The sequence below is a fragment of the Lagenorhynchus albirostris genome, chromosome 4 (assembly GCF_949774975.1).
Source record: "Lagenorhynchus albirostris chromosome 4, mLagAlb1.1, whole genome shotgun sequence".
NCBI classification, from domain to species: domain Eukaryota; kingdom Metazoa; phylum Chordata; class Mammalia; order Artiodactyla; family Delphinidae; genus Lagenorhynchus; species Lagenorhynchus albirostris.
Window position 1 is genome coordinate 6,151,920 of NC_083098.1, and position 21,460 is coordinate 6,173,379.

At 39.1% G+C, this 21,460-nt stretch overlaps 1 protein-coding gene across 1 annotated transcript; it reads left to right on the top strand.

The window, feature by feature from the left end:
* The first annotated feature begins 11,193 nt into the window (after positions 1–11,193).
* NPY5R (neuropeptide Y receptor Y5) lies at positions 11,194–12,580 on the top strand. The gene has a single exon (XM_060147090.1). The coding sequence runs from the start codon at positions 11,210–11,212 to the stop codon at positions 12,578–12,580; it is 1,371 nt and encodes a 456-aa protein (XP_060003073.1). The 5' UTR covers positions 11,194–11,209.
* Positions 12,581–21,460: the final 8,880 nt, after the last annotated feature.

Consider the following 21,460-nt stretch of genomic DNA (forward strand, 5'->3'; position numbering starts at 1 on the left):
GCCTCGACTTCCGACCCCGGGAATTCATCCCCGAGCTTGCGGACCTTTCGGTTACCTTTTAAAGGGACCGAACGACCGCGTTGGATCGAAGCCCAGAGACTTTATGACAGACCGTGGAAATTGCCTAAGGCGCTCTCAGCGGAATTTGCAGCCCGAATGAAATTTTAAATTTCAGATTTCTCAAGGGAAGAGAAACTAGTGTTAGAAATGGGAAGAGAGGGTGGCTGTGCCTGCGTGTTTATCAGCTGAGCGGAGTATTTCTTTCCAATTTGAATTTTGCCAGATTCTGGCTTTAAAAATAAATCGTGGGAATATTTTAGAACGTGGAATCTCGCCATTGTTCCAGGATCACAGCAAAGTAGGCAATAGTTGATATGTTATCATTGCCGGAGGGGAAAAAAATTACATGGATTTTATTCTTTTGTGTGATTGGCATCTTTTTTGAGATGAAAGATGTGCATTTACATTAAGGCAGGTAAAGAGCCTAACAAAGGGACCTTACTTAAATGTATACGCGCAATCCTTCATTGTCCTCTGAGTTCATGCAGTTCTTTTTGAAGAACTATCTATTCAACATACTTAAAGTCTATTCACGAGATTTCATTTCTGTTGGTGTCACATATAGATCAATTTTTATAAACAATTACAATATAGCAAAGTTGCAATGTCTTTACAAGACATTGCTTTTTTAAAAACAGTCACCACAGTTTAACCAGGAAATTTTTTTTTTTCACGTTTACTCTGAGGATTAAAGTTTGGTGTTTCAGCCTAGGAATTCTGAGGGTAGAGGGGTTAAAACTAGATATAAAAGAGAAAAACAAAATCTCGTAATTAGGCACCACAAAGGTTTCACACAGTCAGTATCAGATTTCTTCTAAAATAATATTTCATTTTAAAAACATTCTCTATTTCATAATTTCTCTAGTGAGCTGAGATGAAGTTCACATTTAACATTATTTTTTATTATGTATAAAATATTTATGTTGCATAAAATTGTACAACGTTCATTATGATACTTGTTGCAAAACAGATCATTATTAAAGAGATTTTACATTTCCATTATAGGCTTCCTTATTGTACTTTTCAGGAAAAAAGGACGTGAAGGCCTAAGTTGAAGGAAAGAAATCCTGTGTGCTTTTTCTCCTTTTCTTAAACTTCTGTTGTCATTTCAGCAATCTTCACAGCATTTCTACCATCTCAAGATGGATCTTCTTGAGAAGATTCCATCTCAAGAAACCACTTTCTAAGTTCATCCATAAGAAGCAACTCCTCACCCGTTAAAATTTTATCATGAGATTGCATCAGTTCAGTCCCATCTTCAGGCTCCATGTCTAATTCTAGTTCTCTTGCTGTTTCCACCACATCTGCAGTTCCTTCCTCCTCTGAAGTCTTGACCCCTCAAAGTCATCCATGAGGGTTGAAATCAACTTCTTCCAAACCCAACTTCCAAATCAACTTCTTCCAACATGCTGATATGTTGACCTGTTCTCATGAATCACAAATATTCTTTTTTTTTTTTTTACAAATATTCTTAATGGCATCTAGAATGGTGAATCCTTTCCAGAAGTTTTTCAATTGACTCTGCCCAAATCCTTCAGAAGAATCGCTGTCTATGGCAGCTCAAGCCTTACAAAAATGTGTTTCTTAAATATTAAGACTTGAAAGTCGAAATTACTCCTTGATCTATGGGCTGCAGAATGGATGTTGTGTTAGCGGGCAAGAAAACAACATTAATCTCTTACATCTTCGTCAGAGTTTTTGGTTGACCAGGTGCACTGTCAAGGAGCAGTACTATTTTGAAAGGAATCCTTTTTTCTGAGCAGTAGGTCTCAACAGTGAGCTTAAAATATTCAGTAAACCCTATTGTCAATAGATGTGCTATTATCCAGGCTTTGTTGTTCTATATATAGAGCACAGGTAGAGTAGATTGAGCATAATTCTTAAAGGCCCTAGGATTTTCGGAATAGTAAATGAGCTTTGGCTCAACGTAAAGTCACTGGCTGCATTAGCCCCTAACAACAGGATCAGCCTGTCCTTTGAAGCTTTGAAACCAGGTATCAACTTCTCCTCTCTAGCTATGAAAGTCGTAGATGGCATCTTCCAATATAAGACTGTTTAGTCTACATTGAAAATCTGTTCTTTTGTGTATCCACCTTCAGAAATACCTTAGCTAGAGTTTCTGGATAACTTAATGTAGCTTGTATATCAGCACTTGCTGCTCCACCTTGCACTTTTCTGTCACGGAAACGGCTTCTTTCCTTAAATCTCATGAACCTCTGCTAGCGTCAGACTTTTCTTTTACAGCTTCCTCACCTCTCTCAGCCTTCACAGAATTGAAGAGAGTTGGGGTCTGGCTCTGGATGAGGCTTTGGATTAAGGGAATGTTGTCACTTTGATCTTTTATCCAGACCACTAAAACTTCCTCCGTATCAGCAATAAGGCTGTTGCTCTTTCTTATCACTCATGTATTCACTGGAGTAGCACTTTTAATTTCCTTCAAGAACTGTTCCTTTGCATTCACAACTTGGCTAACTGTTTGGTGCAAGAGGCTTAACTTTCAGCCTATCTCGGTTTCTGACGTGCCTTGCTTACTGAGCTAAATCATTTCTAGCTTTTGATTTAAAGTGAGAGATGTGAAACTCTTCCTTTCATTTCAACACTTAGAGGCCATTGTAGGATTAACAACTGGCCTGACTGCAATATTGTTTGTCTCGGTGGGGGGTGGGGAACAGGGAGACTCAAGGAGAGGGAGAGAGATGGGGGCATGGCCAGTCAGTGGAGCAGTCAGAACACACAACGTTTACGGCTTAAGTTGTCATCTTACGTGGGGAAGTTTGTGGTGCCCCAAACATTACAATAGTACTATTACAATAGTACAATAGTACATCAGAGATCACTGATCACATATCAACATAACAAATAAAATAATAATGAAAAATTTGAAATATCGAGAGAATTACTGAAGTGTGACACAGAGACATGAAGTGAGCAAATGCTGTTAGAAAAATGGTGCTGATATACTTGCTCTACACAGGATTGCCCCAAACCTTCAATTGGTAAAAAACACAATAAGTGAAATAAAGTGAAGAACTATAAAACGAGGCCTGCTTGTAATTTAAAATTGTAAAGTGGTAAATCATCACAGTTGTTTATAGGTACTCTTCATTTCATTTTGGGACCATCTGAAAGCTTGTCTACTTTCAGTGGTTCTAGTATATGTATATATGTACAGACATACACACACACACACATATATATATACACATATATATACATACACATATATATACATATATACACATATAGTTATACTTTACCCTGAATTTGCCCATATTCCCAGGATGATTCATTTCTGTTATTTTAAAGCTGGAAAAATTAAACTACTTTTCTAAAATTATTAAGTAACAGATATTTACTTAGCATCCACTATGTGCAACATACTCTATTAAGCATCATTAAAATTATGAACATAATTAAAACATTTTTCCTTCTCTCCATTAGAGTCCAGCAGAGAGAACTGACCATGCATTGGAGGCACTCTGAGTTTTAGACTCAAAACCACATTCCTTCTATTAACATCAATTGTGCTGCATATCCTCTTACTTCAAATTGAGAACAGTGGGCTTCTCTGGTGGCGAAGTGGTTGAGAGTCCACCTGCCGATGCAGGGGACACGGGTTCGTGCCCCGGTCTGGGAAGATCCCATATGCCGCGGAGCGGCTGGGCCCGTGAGCCACGGCCACTGAGCCTGCGCGTCTGGAGCCTGTTCTCCGCAGCGGGAGAGGCCACAACAGTGAGAGGCCTGCGTACCGCAAAAACAAAAACAAAACAAAAAATAAACAAATTGGGAACAGTAATATTTTACTCTCGGGAATGTCACCCGATAGTTACATGTCCCAAGAAAGCACAAAACCATTATAGAATCGACTGCCCAGTTTCTACCTTGTCCTTGCCTTGGTCGTAGGGGAGGCAATCAGTAACTACTGATGTATAACAAAAAAGGATTGTTTCCAAAAAGTGAGTCCAGAGAAGAATAAGATATATATATGTATACAAGGATCATGGTAACAAACAGCTTGTACAGATTATGAGTGTAAAGAGGGTTATGAACAAGCGAGATGGAGCCAGGGGGTTATCGGATCTCAGGAAATGAGACAAGAAAGCCAGCCTGGGCTTCCCTGATTAGGAGCTCACTGAGCTGTCCAGGGGAGCAGCAGGAAGGCCATTGACTGGGAATATGATGAGTGGGATGAATCAGTAACCCTGGTGAGTCAGTTTGGTACCAGTTATCTTTTTCAACTTGAGGCAACATCAATGTAAATTGTTGGTTAGAGCCTAAGAATAAATCAATAAGATCCTGAGCTTTTGAATTCATTTATCTTTAAAGGAATATATTGATAATTAGCTTTCAGAAATTCAATCAATATAAAATCAGTTATAGAAATTGTGAAAAACTTACACTTCTAAATTTTCTTATAGCACAAAAATGCTTATATCATCCTATTTGAAAATGGCTATATATAAACTTAAAGTTATTTATGATGAATGTGTGTACACAGTAACATTTTCTACTTGGAAATTTATTGGACCAGGACCTATACTTCCCTTATAAATTGAAGATAATAAGGTTTACTATTAATTTAAATATATATGTATTTTTATAGTTTTAAGTATGATTACCCAACTATAGATCTAGAAACAGGTTGATAAACCTACACTGATATGTGGTGAAAATGCCTTTTTAAGATATATATATATATATCAGGATCTCTATAACAAGGTATACTCATCAGAATTAACAAACTGTTGCTGTCCTGAGTATGCTGTAGGATATTCTTGTTTAAAAAAATGGAAGTGCTGGGTGTCCCTGGTGGCGCAGTGGTTGAGAGTCTGCCTGCCGATGCAGGGGACACGGGTTCGTGCCTCGTTTCGGGAAGATCCCACATGCCGCGGAGCGGCTGGGCCCATGAGCCATGGCCACTGAGCCTGCGCGTCCGGAGCCTGTGCTCCGCAACGTGAGAGGCCACAACAGTGAGAGGCCCGCGTACCGCAAAAAAAAAAAACTGGAAGTGCTTGCTTTTTTTAAAGGGGAGAAAGCATTCCTTTTGCCTCTTCTTGATATATTATAGGCAGTTGTGTACTTCATTAGGCAATACTGTCAAATCTCTAATATATACCAGTAAATAAGTAATATCAGCAGAGTCAAGAGAGTGGACTGAGGGGATGCAGAGTTCATGTCTCCGCACAACTAGGGCACCTACCAGGCCCTGGTGGGGGACCACAGACACCTAAGGGGACGGGAGGACCCCCCGAGCGACTGGGTAGGATGAGGTGGGGAGGGAGGGGGGAGGAGAACTTGAGGCAGGATGGGACCGGCACCCTTGAGGGGCAGCTGGTGGAGGGGAGGGGTTCCCACGCCCAGAGGGGAACGGGGGAGACCCTCGGGAGGGCAGAAGATCGGAAGGGCATGCGGCCAGTTCCCCCTGCCCACTTGGGCCCCAGGGAGCTTGCTGAGGTCCAGAGCCTGATCTGCCCACTGGGACCCCTCGAGCCGCGTGGGTCCTGTGGGAGTGGGAGGGAGCGGGGAGGAAAAGTAAAGGCCGGATGGACAGGACTGGTGCCCCTGAGGGGCGGCTAGGGGCGGGACGGGGTTCCCACGCCCAGAAGGGCCCACCCACAGTCAGGGGATGAACGGGGATGGGGGAGACCCTTGGAAGAGCGGAGGAACAGAAGGGAGTGCCTGGGCCCCGGAAAGCCTGCTGAGGTCCCGGGACTAAACCTCTCCCCTCTGAGGCTCACTCCCACCACGCTGAGCCTAAGCCCCGCCCCCGCACCCCCCACCCAGTGCCTTACCTCGGAACTCTGCAATCCAAAGCACACCTTTCCCAGCAGCCCAGGTCCTGAGCCTGGGCCCTGACCTCCGCCCTAACCCCCCGCCCCCGCCTAAGGTCCACCCCGAACCTAAGCTCCACCCCACACAGCCCAAGCTTTTTCTGGCCTTTTTTTTTTTTTAGGTTGTGGTTCTGTTTTACCTTGTTGTTAATTCGTTTATATTTTTATTTTTTCTGATAAGTTTTTTATTTTTCTAATTTTATTTTACTCTTTATAATTTGTTACTGTTCTGCTCCTTTGGGCTTGTTCCCCCCACTTTTTTTTTTTTTTTCTGTTGTTCTGTTTTACCTTGGTGTAGTTGTTTCACTTATATTTTTATTTTTCCTAATATATTTTTTATTTTTCTAATTTTATTTTAATTTTTATTCTTTGTTATTGTACTGCTTCTTTTTTTCTTTTCTTTTCTTTTCTTTTCTTTTCCTATGCTGCACGACTTGTGGTAGCTTGGTTCCCAGGCCGAGGATAGGGCCTGAATTCCTGTGATGGGAGCACTGAGTTCAAACTGCTGGACTAACAGAGAACCTCAGATCCCAGGGAATATTAATCAGATTGAGGTCTCCCAGAGGTCCTCATATCGGCACCAACCCGGCTCTGCCCAACTGCTTGTAAATTATAGTGCTGCATGCTTCAGGCCAAACAACCAGTAAGACAGGTATACAGCCCTACCCATCAAAAAAAAAAAAAAAAAAAGAAATGACAAAAAAATATGTTACAGACGAAGGAGCAAGGTAAAAACCTACAAGAAAAAATAAATGAAGAGGAAATAGGCAACCTACCTGAAAAAGAATTCGGAGTAATGATAGTAAAAATGACACAAAATCTTGGAAATAGAATGGAGGCACGCATTGAAAAAATACAAGAAATGTTTAACAAGGACCTAGAAGAACTAAAGAACAAACAAAAAGTGATGAACAACACAATAACTGAAGTGAAAAATACACTAGAAGGAATCAATAGTAGAATAACTGAGGGAGAAGAGCAAATAAGTGAGCTGGACTGTAGACTGGTGGAAATAACTGCAGAGGAGCAGAATAAAGAAAAAAGAATGGAAAGAATTGAGGACAGTCTCAGAGACCTCTGGGAAAACATTAAATGCACCAACATTCAAATTATTAGGGTCCCAGAAGAAGAAGACAAAGAGAAAGGCTCTGAGAAAATATTTGAAGAGATTACAGTCGAAACTTCCCTAACATGGGATAGGAAATCGCCACCCAAGTCCAGGAAGTGCAGAGAGTCCCATACAGGATAAACCCTAGAAGAAACACACCAAGACACATATTAATCAAACTAACAAAATTTAAATTCAAAGAAAATATATAAAAAGCACCAAGGGAAAAGCAACAAATAACATACAAGGGAATCCCCATAAGGTTATCAGCTGATTTTTCAGCAAAAACTCTTCAGGCCAGAAGGGAGTGGCAGGATATATTTAAAGTGATGAAAGGGAAAAATCTACAACCAAGATTACTCTACCAGCATGCATCTCATTCAGATTTGATGGAGAAATCAAAAGCTTTACAGACAAGCAAAAGCTAGGAGAATTCAGCACCACCAAACCAGCTTTATAACAAATGCTAAAGGAATTTCTCTAGGCGGGAAACACAAAAGAAGAAAAAGACCCACAAAAACAAACACAAATCAATTAAGAAAGCGGTAATAGGGACATACATATCAATAATCATCTTCAATGTAGAACGTTTAATGCTCCAACCAAAAGACATAGACTGGCTGAAAGGGTACAAAAACAAGACCCATATATATGCTGTCTACAAGAGACCCACTTCAGACCTAAGGACACATACAGACTGAAAGTGAGGGGATGGTAAAAAATATTCCATGCAAATGGAAATAACAATAAAGCTGGAGTAGTAATACTCATATCAGATAAAATAGACTTTAAGATAAAGACTGTTACAAGAGATAAGGAAAAACCCAAAATTAGTAGAAGGAAAGAAATCATAAAGATCAGAGCAGAAATAAATGAAATAGAAATGAAGAGACAATAGCAAAGATCAATAAAACGAAAAGTTGGTTCTTCAAGAAGATAACATAATTGATAAACTTTTAGCCAGAATCATCAAGAAAAAAAGAGAGAGAAGTCAAATCAATAAAATTAGAAATGAAAAAAGAGAAGTTACAACTGACACCACAGAAATACAAAGGGTCATAAGAGCTACTACAAGCAACTACATGCCAATAAAATGGACAGTCTGGAAGAAATGGACAAATTCTTGGAAAGGTACAACTTTCCAAGACTGAACCAGGAAGAATTAGAAAATACAAACAGACTGATCGCAAGTAATGAAAGTGAAACTGTAATTAAAAATCAACAAACAAAAGTCAAGGACCAGATGGCTTCACAGGCAAATTCTATCAAACATTTAGAGAAGAGATAACACCTAACCTACTCAAACTCTTCCAAAAAATTGCAGACTCTCAAATTTATTCTACAAGGCCACCATCACCCTGATACGAAAACCAGACAAAGATATCACAAAAAAAAGAAAATTACAGGCCAATATCACTGATGAACATAGATGCAAACTTCCTCAACAAGATACTAGCAAACAGATTCCAACACCACATTAAAAGGATCATACATCATGATCAAGTGGGATTTATCCCAGGGATGCAAGGATTCTTCAATATATAGAAATCAATCAATGTGATACACCACATAAACAAAGAATAAAAACCATATGATCATCTCAATAGATGCAGAAAAAGCTTTTGACAAAAATCAACAAACATTTATGATAAAAACTCTACAGAAAGTGGGCATAGAGGGAACCTACCTCAACATAATAAAAGCCATAAATGACAAACCCACAGCAAACATCATTCTCAACGATGAAAAACTGAAAGTATTTCCTCTAAGATAAGGAACAAGTCAAGGATTTCCACTCTTGCCACTATTATTCAACATACTTTTGGAAGTCTTAGCCACAGCAATCAGAGAAGAAAAAGAAATAAAAGGAATACAAATTGGAAAAAAAGAAGTAAAACTGTCACTATTTGCCGATGACATGATACTATACATAGAAGATCCTAAAGATGTCACCAGAAAACTACTAGAACTAATCAATGAATTTGGTAAGGTTGCAGGAATACAAAATTAATGCACAGAAATCTCTTGCATTCCTATACACTAACAGTGAAAGATCAAAAAGAGAAATTAAGGAAACACTCCCATTTACCACTGCAGCAAAAAGAATAAAATACCTGGGAATAAACCTACTTAAGGAAGCAAAAGACCTGTACTCAGAACACTATAAAACACTGATGACACAAATCAAAGATGACACTAACAGATGGAGATAGATACCATGCTCCTGGATGGAAGAATCAATATTGTGAAAACGACTATACTACCCAAAGCAATCTACAGGTTCAGTGCAATCCCTATCAAATTACCAGTGGCATTTTTCACAGAATTAGAACAAAAAATTTTACAATCTGTGTGGAAACACAAAAGACCCCGAATAGACAAAACAGTGTTGAGAAAGAAAAATGGAGCTGGAGGAATCAGGCTCCCTGGCTTCAGACTATACTACAAAGCTACAGTAATCAAGACAATATGGTACTGGCACAAAAACAGAAATATAGATCAATGGTACAGGATAGAAAGCCCAGAGATAAACCCACACACCTATGGTCACCTAATCTATGACAAAGAAGGCAAGAATATACAACGGAAAAAAGACAGCCTCTTTAATAAATGGTGCTGTAAGTCAGTAAGTCAGAAAGAGAAAAACAAATATTGTGTCTTAAGGCATATATGTGGAATCTTGAAAAATAGTACAGATGAACCTATTTGCAGGGCAGGAATCGAAACACAGAGGTAGAGAACAGACATGTGGACACAGAGGGGGAAGGGGAGAGTGGGATGAATTGGGAGATTAGGTTTGACATAAATACACTTCCATGTGTAAACTAGATAGCTAGTGGGAAACTGCTGTATAGCACAGGGAGCTCAGCTCGGTGCTCTGTGAAGACCTGGTTGGGTGGGATGGGGGGGGTGGGAGGGAGGTCCAAGAGGGAGGGGATATATGTATACATATATCTGATTCACTTCACTGTACAGCAGAAAGTAACACAACATTGTAAAGCAATTATACTCCAATTTAAAAAAAAGTAAAAATAAAAGTAATATCATTGTGGTATTAATATTACATTATTAATTTCCTTGAGGTGAAAAAACTTATTATGGGATGTTATATTAGTATCACTTCTACATTTAACTTTATGCCGTGTTATCTTCCTTAAAAAATATGAATTTATTTAATCTTTTTAATGCTGAAATCTACTTTCAATTTTTAAATTAAAAAATAAACAGGTAAATTTTGTTTTTAAAAACACCAGTAGCCAGCTGCTTAGTGGTTTAATTCATGGTAATCTGCACCTCTCAGAGGACTGAGAATTAGTCATGAAATGATTTTGCCATCCAATTGTGTTCACATAGTCAACAGTACCATGTGATAAACATTTATTGAGTGCCTACTCTATACATGTAGGTCATGGAATAGTGTTTCTACACTTGAGAAGCTCAAATCTGAAGATTATATGAACTGGATATATTTAGGATATTAGCTTTTTGTTTGAATTTCTCATTTCCCCATAAATATTTATTTTTGTTTGAATTTTTCATTTTCCCACATATATTTATTTAACACTTTCCATGGTGAAGTTACTGTGCCATGTTTTATGGTAGATACCACAGTGAGTAAAACACAGTTTCGCTTTTCCATTGCTTATACATAAATAAGGTATACTGATTTTTATTATAATTGCAGTGCAAAGCAAATTGTGTCATGTAGCATCAGACAGCTATAAACAGAAATACATGGAGGTTCCAAAAGGAGATCACATCCAGTTGAACAGATGAAGGAACACTTTAGGGCAGGTGACTTTTAAGTTTGACCTTGATTGATGTAAGAGAGGAAGGAATGTTTAAGGTAAGATTATATGACTACAACATGTATCAGGTACCTTGACTGGAGAACAATATTAATTAGCTATTATAATCTTGAAGTTCTTATCCACATTTGTCTTTTCTGTCCCTTACATTATTTATACATAAATTAAAAAAAAAAAAGTTCTGCTATTTTAACACGAGTCAACACACCATAGAAGTGATGATAGATTTACACTTACTGTAATTGTTATTGGTTGACATTTACACTGTACTTGTTGCCAGTTAAAGACTTCCCTAAACTTTTTAGTAAATGAATAAGGTAATGGGAACACATGGTATAATGTTTCCTTCTCAATGGATTAATTTACAGTAGTCATGGAGTTGTTTTTCGAGTTGCTAACTAATGTCTTTTTATTCCAAGCAGGAGAATAATATGGCTTCAGAGCTCAAGGATTATTATAACAAGACACTTGCTGCAGAGAACAATACTTCTGCCACTCGGAATTCTGACTTCCCAGTCTGGGATGACTACAAAAGCAGTGTCGATGACTTGCAGTATTTTCTGATTGGACTCTATACGTTTGTAAGTCTTCTTGGTTTTATGGGGAATCTACTTATTTTAATGGCTCTCATGAGGAAGCGAAATCAGAAGACAACGGTCAACTTCCTCATTGGGAATCTGGCCTTCTCCGATATCTTGGTCGTGCTGTTTTGCTCACCTTTCACACTGACCTCTGTCTTGCTGGATCAGTGGATGTTTGGCAGGGTCATGTGTCATATTATGCCTTTCCTTCAATGTGTGACAGTTCTGGTTTCCACTTTAATTTTAATATCTATCGCCATCGTCAGGTATCATATGATAAAGCATCCTGTATCTAATCATTTAACAGCAAACCATGGCTATTTCCTGATCGCTACTGTCTGGACACTAGGCTTTGCAATGTGTTCTCCCCTCCCAGTGTTTCACAGCCTTGTGGAACTTCAGGAGACATTTGGTTCAGCGTTGCTCAGCAGCAGGTATTTATGCGTCGAGTCATGGCCATCCGATGCATACCGAATTGCTTTCACTATCTCTTTATTGCTCGTTCAGTATATTCTGCCCTTAGTTTGTCTAACTGTAAGTCATACCAGTGTCTGCAGGAGTATAAGCTGTGGATTGTCCAACCAAGAAAACCAACTAGAAGAAAATGAGATGATCAACTTAACTCTCCATCCTTCCAAAAAGAGTGGGCCTCAGGTGAGGGTCTCCAGCAGCCGGAAATGGAGTTATTCGTTCATCAGAAAGCACAGAAGGAGGTACAGCAAGAAGACGGCATGCGTGCTGCCTGCTCCGGCGAGACCTCCTCCAGAGAACCGCTCAAGAAAGCTTCCAGAACACTTGGGCTCTGGGAAAAGTCAGCCCCCTTCATCCCGTAAGTTTATACCAGGGGTCCCCACTTGCTTTGAGGTGAAACCGGAAGAAAACTCAGATGTTCATGAGATGAGAGTAAACTGTTCTATCATGAGATTAAAAAAAAGATCTCGAAGTGTGTTCTACAGACTGACCATCTTGATACTAGTGTTTGCAGTGAGCTGGATGCCTCTGCACCTTTTCCATGTGGTGACCGATTTTAACGATAGCCTGATTTCAAACAGGCATTTCAAGTTGGTGTATTGCATCTGTCACTTGCTAGGCATGATGTCCTGCTGTCTTAATCCAATTCTATATGGATTTCTTAATAATGGGATCAAAGCCGACTTAAGGTCCCTTATACGCTGTCTTCATATGTCATAATTCTCAATGTTTTCCAAGGAAAGTACAAGTATGGGGATCATCTAAAATATATTCACAGTGACTGTATATGTATAATCAACAAATTTTGTTAACTTACAGAATTTAATTTATGTGTAAGAACTCTGGATTTGGATATCAGTTCCTAATATATGGAAGATAATTTTAACATGTTATAATATGATAAATTCGTTTAGTTGTATAAAGTCATTGTCAATCCAATCTGTAATTTCATTTTAAAGAGTAATTATATTACCTTCCATTTCAGCTTGTCCTGTAAACCAATGAATTGTAAGTTCTTGTTTAAAATAAAAGTTATATTTAACCATCTCAGTATTTTTTGTTCAAAATTATAAGCAAAACCATTTCTCCTAAGACATTTAATTTCAGGTATGAGGAACATCTAATAATCTTCATTTTTACTTCACAGATTTCTTAATAGTTAGTTTCTGACAATACAGAAAACTTTAATATGACCAGCAAACCATAACTAAGTGACAGATACATGCCTAAGTCATAAATTAAATGTCAACATTGGGTACAGTTTTAGAACCTCTAAAGGAAAATTTTTATATCCTATTATTGATGATTGGTCAAATTGTCAATTTATTCCCCACTATCCTAGTAATACACAGTTAATTTATCCAATAAAAATAGATTTTAAATCTTTTCTAGACTTATACCGTGACATTAAGCTATCAAACAAAGATTGTTTCATATACATCTTTTATATTCTAAAATTTGAAATATAAATGGTATCTATATTTCCAAGTATTAAATAATTGTAAAGAATACTTGAAGTGTCTACAGGGGGAAAAAAAGTTTAGTTAATTTTTTTGGCCAAGATGAAGAATGATTAATATACTTTATGCCATTTCAGTACTGAGGTCTCATATGCTATCTTACTAGATTGAAGTCAGTCTTTTCAAGTGGAGCTTTTTATTTGTTTTAGTCAGTTTTTTATAGAACTAAGTCCCTGAAAATAATGAATGTTTTCACATGAGGCTCAGATGTGCAAAATAATAATGCTGTCTTCAGTTCCTTTCTCTGATTTAACCGTCTCCTGTATGGATTCCTGTTCATAAGGGAAAACAACTGAGCAAAACAAGAAACCGTTTAAGTGTTCAAACAGTAGGTAACTCTGGTCATTGTTTAGTCAATTGAAAGTCCAGACTCTCTACGGGGGCTTTTTTTCGGGCCTCTCCTGCTTCCCTAGGCAAGGCCTACACATAGGGGAAGCAGAAGATGGCGCTGGTCCCCACGTGTCCTCTGCTGACTCCTGCCCAGCTCCAGGTGAGAGGTAACTGTCTTGCCTGGTCTCTCTGTTCCATCAGCTTCTCCGTGTGTTGTAGAATGTATGGTCTGTTCTCAGCAGGGTCCAGGCCTGAGGGTCCAGCCCCGCGTTCTCCAACCCTGCTGATGTAAACTCACTGGCTGTGAGGTCCTTCTGAATCTCCACCACGTTTCCCAGTTTGTCCTGAGCCTGGGCTGTCTGCTCTGTGGGGTCTTGTCCCTGCCAAGGCCGGGGACACTTCAGGAACTTTATCACCAAGAACTCTTCAGAAAGGTATTGTCGACTATAAAGATATTCACAACCTGAGAGTTGAGAGTTCTGTTTTATTTGACGGGAAGTTTTAGGACTTCAAGCCCGGGAGGCAGCCTCTCAATAACCCTGAGAGAACCGCTCTCGGGAGGCGGTGGGCAAAGAGCGAGGATATAGAGAAGGTTTGCAGCAAAGGGCAAAGGGAGCATAAAAATATTCTTGTTCATTAAAGAAAACCAGAAATCTCAAGTTAAGGAATTTAGCACTTTTCTATATATGGGAACGTGCAAGAGTCTGTGCTCACCGAAATCATTCCTCTGAGATGCACCTCAGCTCTCTGGGGCCGTATCCTGTGTTTTCACATCCTGAGTTTCCTCGGGGCTCACAGTGGCTGCAGTCTGATGGCTGCTACCTGGCAGGTATTCTTTCCTTGTGAGTCCCCTCAGGGCTCGCTGTAGGAAGTGGCTGCAATCACTGACGACGGTGACATCTTTTGTTTATTGATATGGCAGGAAATATTCCACACCATTCCAGTATGAATGCTTACTGCCCACGTAGCTCACCTAGAACTGAGGCAGCATGGACTTCCCCAGGCCTTCTCTGCCCAAACGCTACAAGCCACCCTGTCCACAGTGTTGTTCACCTCATGTTGCTGCCAAAGCATCTGCTTTCCAGTTCCTTTCTAGATTTTCAAACATGAAACTAGGTAAAGCCACCACTGCTTTTAGCTTCCCTCTAATCTGCCTGGGGTTATATGAGTGTCCTCCCCAAGTTTTGATAGGAGAGCAGAAAAAAAAAGTGAAGAAACTTTGATTCACTTTTGCTTTTCTCTTTCTTTCCTTCTTCTTATTCTAAGGGCTTCTGCTGCTTTCTGCCTACTAAGAATGTCCCTTGCTAATAAAATCTTTATTTTTCTCTGCACTACGGCTTACGGTAAAACTGTGTTCAGAATATCAAGGTTTGTTTTTGGAAAAGGAAGCTTTTGTGATTTAAAACCCTTTTCCCCTTTAAATGCTTGGATTTAAGACTATTGTCTCACCCCAGACCCAAAACAGAAAAGTCTAAGTTGAAGAATGACTTCTTATTTAAAAGAAATTTTAAATTTTTCACTAGGGCAGTCGACTTCAAGGTTTAACTTTAGTGGCCAAAGGGGGAAGACCCACCGACAAGGGCAAATATAAACACATAAAGAGGTATTTTATCCTGTTAGAGTAACTTACATTAGCAAATGTACAATAAGTGTCAAACTCCACAGATTTTATGGTTGCTGATAAATGAGTTTAGTTAAACTGGATAAACTAATTTGGGGCTCTTAAACTATTGAACTGAAAGGTAGCCATTTATCTTCCCTAACCAGAAATGACTGAATGTTCTTAATAATTAAGAAGAATAATTAATAATTAATTAATAACTAAGTAAGTAAGTAGAGAAGTTTAAATGGATTGGTGAATAGAAGTCATTAAGAGGGGGATTAATTGTTTTAGAAGGTTATTATGAATAATAATTTCTTCCATGGATACAGTTGCTCCAAACAGCACAGGTTTGAACTAAGCAGATCCACTTATATGTGGACTTTTTCAGTAAATATATTGCAAAAAATTTTGGAGATCCACTTAAATGTAGATGTTTTTCAATAAATATATTGGAAAAAATTTTGTGACAATTTGAATAAAGTCGCAGATGAACTGCACACCCTAGATAGAAATAGTGAAAAAAGAAAAGAAAAAAATTAAGAAAAAGGTGTCATGAATGCATAAAATATATGTAGATATTAGTCTATTTTATCATTTACTACCATAAAATACACACAAATCTATTAGAAAGAGTTAAAATTTATCAAAACCTGTGCACACAAACGCAGACTGTACATGGCACTATTCATAGTTGAGAGAAATGTAAACGAAGGTAAAGATGCAGGTTTAAATCATAACTGCATAAAATTAACCATAGTGCATATGTAGCAATTTTGCAGCCACCGTCCTCTTAACCATGTGACACTCATTATCTCCATGTGAGCAGTTCTTTTGTCCGGTAAATTGCATATCACAGTAAAAAGTGATCAATCACACTTCTCGCATGTTTTTCATCTTGTTTAGTGCAATAGCATAAACCATGAATAACCGTAAACCTCGTAAACCCATAAGAAGTACCACTAGTGTTAATGGAAGTGCTCCCAAGAGGCAGAGAAAAGTCATGACACTATAAGAAAAAGTTGAATTACTTGATATGTACCATAGATTGAGGTCTGCAGCTGTGGTTGCCCACCACTTCAAGATAAATGAATCCAGTTTAAGGACCTTTTAAAAAAAGAAAAGGAAATTCATGAGGCTGTTGCTACAGCTATGTCAACAGGCACACAAAACTTGCACTTCTTGTGAAGTATCTTTTTATCTCATGTTAAAATTACAGCTTTTTTGTGTAAAGATTGTAAGATTGCTATAAGAAAGGCACACCTGCGCTTCCCTGGTGGCACAGTGGTTGGGAGTCCGCCTGCCAATGCAGGGGACACGGGTTCGAGCCGTGGTCCGGGAAGATCCCGCATGCCACGGAACAACCAAGCCCGTGCGCCAGAACGACTGAGCCTGTGCTCTGGAGCCCACGAGCCACAACTACTGAGCCCACGTGCCACAACTGCTGAGGCCCGCACGCCTGGAGCCCGTGCTCCGCGGCAGGAGAGGCCACTGCTGTGAGAGGCCCTTGCACCACGGCAAAGAGTAGCCCCTACTCGCCACAACTAGAGAAAGCCTGCGGGCAGCAACGAAGACCCAACGCAGCCAAAAATAAATAATAACAATAAATAAATAAATAAAAAGAAAGGCACAGCTATAGACTAACATGAAGTCATTGTACGAAAAGTTAAAGCCAAAGGAAGGTGAAGCGTCTAAAACTGGAGAAGTTAATGCCAGGAAAGGATGGCTTGATAATTTTAGAAAGAGGTTTGGCTTTAAAAATGTCAAGATAACAGGAGAAGAAACTTCTGCTCACCAAGAGGCAGCAGATGAGTTCCAAGACATCATTAAGAAAATCACTGAGGAGAAAGAGTATCTGCCTAAACAGGTTTTTAATGCAGATAACAGTGTCCTAATCTGGAAAAAAAAAATGCCATAAAGGATATTCATTACTAAGGAAGAGAAGTGAGCACGAGGATTTGAGGCAGAAAGGGATAGGCTAAGTCTATTGTTTTGTGCAAATGCATTCAGGTTTATGATCAAGACGCCCCTTATCTATAAAGCTGCTAACTCCCGAGCCTTGAAGGGAAAAGACAAACACCAGTTACCCCTCTTTAGGTTGGACGACAAGAAGGCCTGGACAATTAGAACAGTTTTTCTGGATTGGTTCCATTGATGCTTTGTCTCTGAAGTCAGGAAGTACTTTGTGAGTAAGAGACTGCCTTTTAGAGTTCTTTTTGATATCAGACAATGTCCCTGCCCACCCAGAGTTCCATGGGTTCAACACTGAAGTGGTCTACTTGCCCTCAAACACAGAATCTTTAGTTCAGGCCCTAGATCAGGGGGTGATAAGGACCTTTAAGCCTCATTACACATGATCCTCTATGGAAAGGATTTTCAATGCTATAGAAGAGAACCGTGATACAGAGAACATTGTGGAAGTCTGGGAGGCTCACACCATGGAAGATGCCGTTATTGTTACGGTAAAAACTGTGAAAGTCCTTGAGCCTGAAACAATGAACTCCTGCTGGAGGAAACTATATCCAGATGTTGTGCATGACTTCACAGGATTTACTACAGAGCCAAGCAAGGAGATCATGAGAGAGACTGTGGATATGGCAAAAAAAAAAAAAAAAAAAAGATAAGGGGGAGGGGTTTCAAGATACGGATCTTGGAGAAATTCACGAGCTAATAGCCACCACACGAGGGGAATTAACAGAGATGACTGGACAGAGATGAGAGCTTGCAAACCAGTGCCAGACTATGAGGAAGAAGATTTGGAAGAAGCGGTGCCAGGAAACAAGTCGACATCAGACGATCTGTCAGAAGAGTTCTGATTATTCTAGACTGCTTTGGACTTCTTTTATGACATGGACCCTTCTATGAAACTAAAGCAAACAGTGGAAGAAGGATTGGAATTTGTATGGAAATGTATTTAGAGAAATGAAAAAGAAAAATGTCAGATGTAAATTATGATGTATTTCTGTAAAGTTCAGCAAGTGTGGCTGCCTTTCCTCCTACCTCCTCTGCCATCCCTGAGACAGCAAAACACTCCCTCCTCCCCTTCCTCCTTCTTATTAGCCTGCTTATCGTGACGATGACGAGGATGAAGACTTTTATGATGATCCTTTTTTTTTTTTTTTTGCGGTATGTGGGCCTCTCACTGTTGTGGCCTCTCCCGTTGCGGAGCACAGGCTCCAGACGCGCAGGCTCAGCGGCCATGGCTCACGGGCCCAGCCGCTCCGCGGCATGTGGGATCTTCCCGGACCGGGACACGAACCCGTGTCCCTTGCATCGGCAGAAGAACTCTCAACCACTGCGCCACCAGGGAAGTCCGATGATCCACTTCTTTTTACCGAGTGCTAAATAATCATCATGCCGTACAGTTAGTAAACTGACATCTCATATATGTGTGCCTGTCTTTATGTGAAAATCTAGTAACCATATGGCAAGAACTGTGAGACATGTCTGTGTCACCACCGTCATCATTGTCTGAGTACTCATCGCATAGAACATCTTATGCAAGACTTGTACTGAAGTGTATAACCTATCCTTACAGAGGCATAAGGTGAGTGATATTTAATATAAACTTAATCATGTGTAGCTTTCTTACCGTTTTATAACTTTGCTTTCAAAGAATTACATGACTATACAATATGCCTCTCTCATAATTGAAAAAGCTGCATCTCTGCCTGTCGTCACAGGTAAGTGGCTTTTTAAAAAAATGTAACATAGTCTCCAATATATATTCTAAATATGGCTACTACTGTATGCTATACATTTTTATAAGATTCATTCATTAATGTGTAGGCTACACTAATGGCTACCATGAAGCAATAGATTACACTAGGCGACCACAAAGCAATCCTATTGCTGTTTCTTCTTTACCAACGCATGAATCCTCATACCTGTAAATAAATAGGAATTTCTTTTTCACATCATCTTTTCATTTTTGATGTCTAGTGTTAGTAGTATGTACAACATCTACACTGTTTTGTATCACATAAGACAATATTGAAATAGGTATTGACAGATTGTTCATCTTGTAAAAAGACAATGTAAACTTATAGTGTCAATAAATACAGTATAGCACTGTAGCTGGATTGATATTTTCTCTTATGATTTTCTTAATAGCATTTTCTTTTCTCTAGCTTACTTCATTTGAAGAATACTGTATATAATACATATAATATACAAAATATGTGTTAATTGACTGTTTTATGTTATTCGTAAGGCTTCTAGTCAGCAGCAGGCTATTAATAATTAACTTTTAGGGGAGTCAAAAGTTACATGCAGATTTTTGACTACGTGGTCGTTGGCACTGCTAGCCCCTACATTGTTCAAGGGTCAACTGTGTGTGTACGTATGGAGAGAGAGACAGAGAAAGAGAGAGAGAGAGAGAGGGAGGGAGAGAGAGAGGCATAAAGCATGTATATGTGTATATACATATATAGACATTAAGCATGTGCATGTATGTGTATGTGTGTGGAGAGAGAGAGGGACATTAAGCATTTCCCCTTTTCCTAATACCATATATGTGTATATATACTGTATACACACACACATATATATACTGTACATATATAGATATACTGTGTAGTATATTTTGCCAGTAAGTGTATATATTGATATAGATGCTTTAAAAGGCTATAAAGGGCTGTAAAATGGTGATGTTTTAATTCTATCTTCTCTTTTATATGTATGTTAAGTACATTAATGAAAAGATACTATCCTTTGCATTCTTTGGTTAACCAATGGTACAGTTTTCTCAGGGAACATAGGATGAATGTTTGATACTATCTCTTTATTTACTGATTGTCAAAAAGTGATCAATTCATGGATTTAAACACATTTGATGGGTTTTGATTCATTGGCTTTACTGTTATTATTGAAGAAGATCAAATAGTTTCATCTTTGGCAGGTGGAAGCCTCTTCAAGTTGGCTCTGGGTCATTTTTTTTTTTTTGGTCTAGAATTTATAATTGTTATTTGTGGGAAGGTCAGGTCCAATAGGAGCTATTTATACACATCGGACGTGGGACTCCATTACATGCATTCTAAATCATACATGATAAAGAGAAGACTTGAAAACATTCGAGTTCTCAGCCATGGGATTTCAAATCTCTCTCCCTTTCTCTCAGTCAGTTTACTAAGGGATTGAATGTCAAGAGCTAGGCAGTAAAATATTGGACCTAGATAACCTTGAATGCTTTTACCAACTTTCTTGTACTCCATTTAATTTGCTCATAAGTCAGGCTTATGAGCAAACTGAATGGAGACACAGTTCAATGTAAATTAGACGCATTCTCAAAGAGTTAAAATCCAGAACTTTATGAGAGTGGATATTCAGGAAACAGCTTAGGAAGTAACTTTTTCACATGGTGTGGTGGCCAGAGTCCTCACTACTCTCAAATTTACTATAGAAGTGTTTCTGAGGATAAGTGATTTAAAGAAATCTGTTTCTCTACTCACAGAAGACTTTCACACCAAATGTGTGGGGTTTTCTTGCACACCAGCAAGCAATTCTCCACCTCTTGGGACACAAGTTGGGTACCCTACAGTTTAATTCAATTCTGACACTAACTACCTAGAGTTGGTGCAGATCCCGCAGGCAAAGGCTTAGTCCCTCAAATTCCCTGCAGATTTAACAATGAGTTTTCATGAGATGGTATGGGTTGATTCCAACTCACCTCTGAAACTTATTTAATGATGTAACTGGAAATAAGAATTCACTTCTGAGCTGAGGGTATTTACAGTAACTACAAAGGGTGAGGGTTGGCTGCCTAAATCCTTTCCATTCTCCCACATCCCAAAAGAAGAGAATTCAGTCATTTAATTGTTCACTGCTCAGGTATTTCTCAGTGAAAAGGGTTACCTCAAAAGTGGGAATATAGGCTCTGCAGCCTCTTGCTGCTATGTGGCAAGTTGACCTTGGTCTTTAATAGAGTCCCAGAACGGCAAGTCCAGAGATGAAGACAGAAAAAATTGGCAAGTGGGAATGTCCCTGTGGCAGAATTCCAATTTCATATTATTTGGAAACAATCTTCACAGTCTGTATAGTTAAGGTTGAGGCACCTTCCTGGTTTCATCCTAGAACGAGTCCAGCATTACCACAGTGTATTAATATCGCTGAACATGATTTGCTAAGACTTCATTAGACTTGTCAAGCCTA

What these genes read in the sequence shown, in the direction of transcription:
- NPY5R (XM_060147090.1), top strand. Translation starts at nt 11,210, where the DNA reads ATGTCTTTTTATTCCAAGCAGGAGAATAATATGGCTTCAGAGCTCAAG.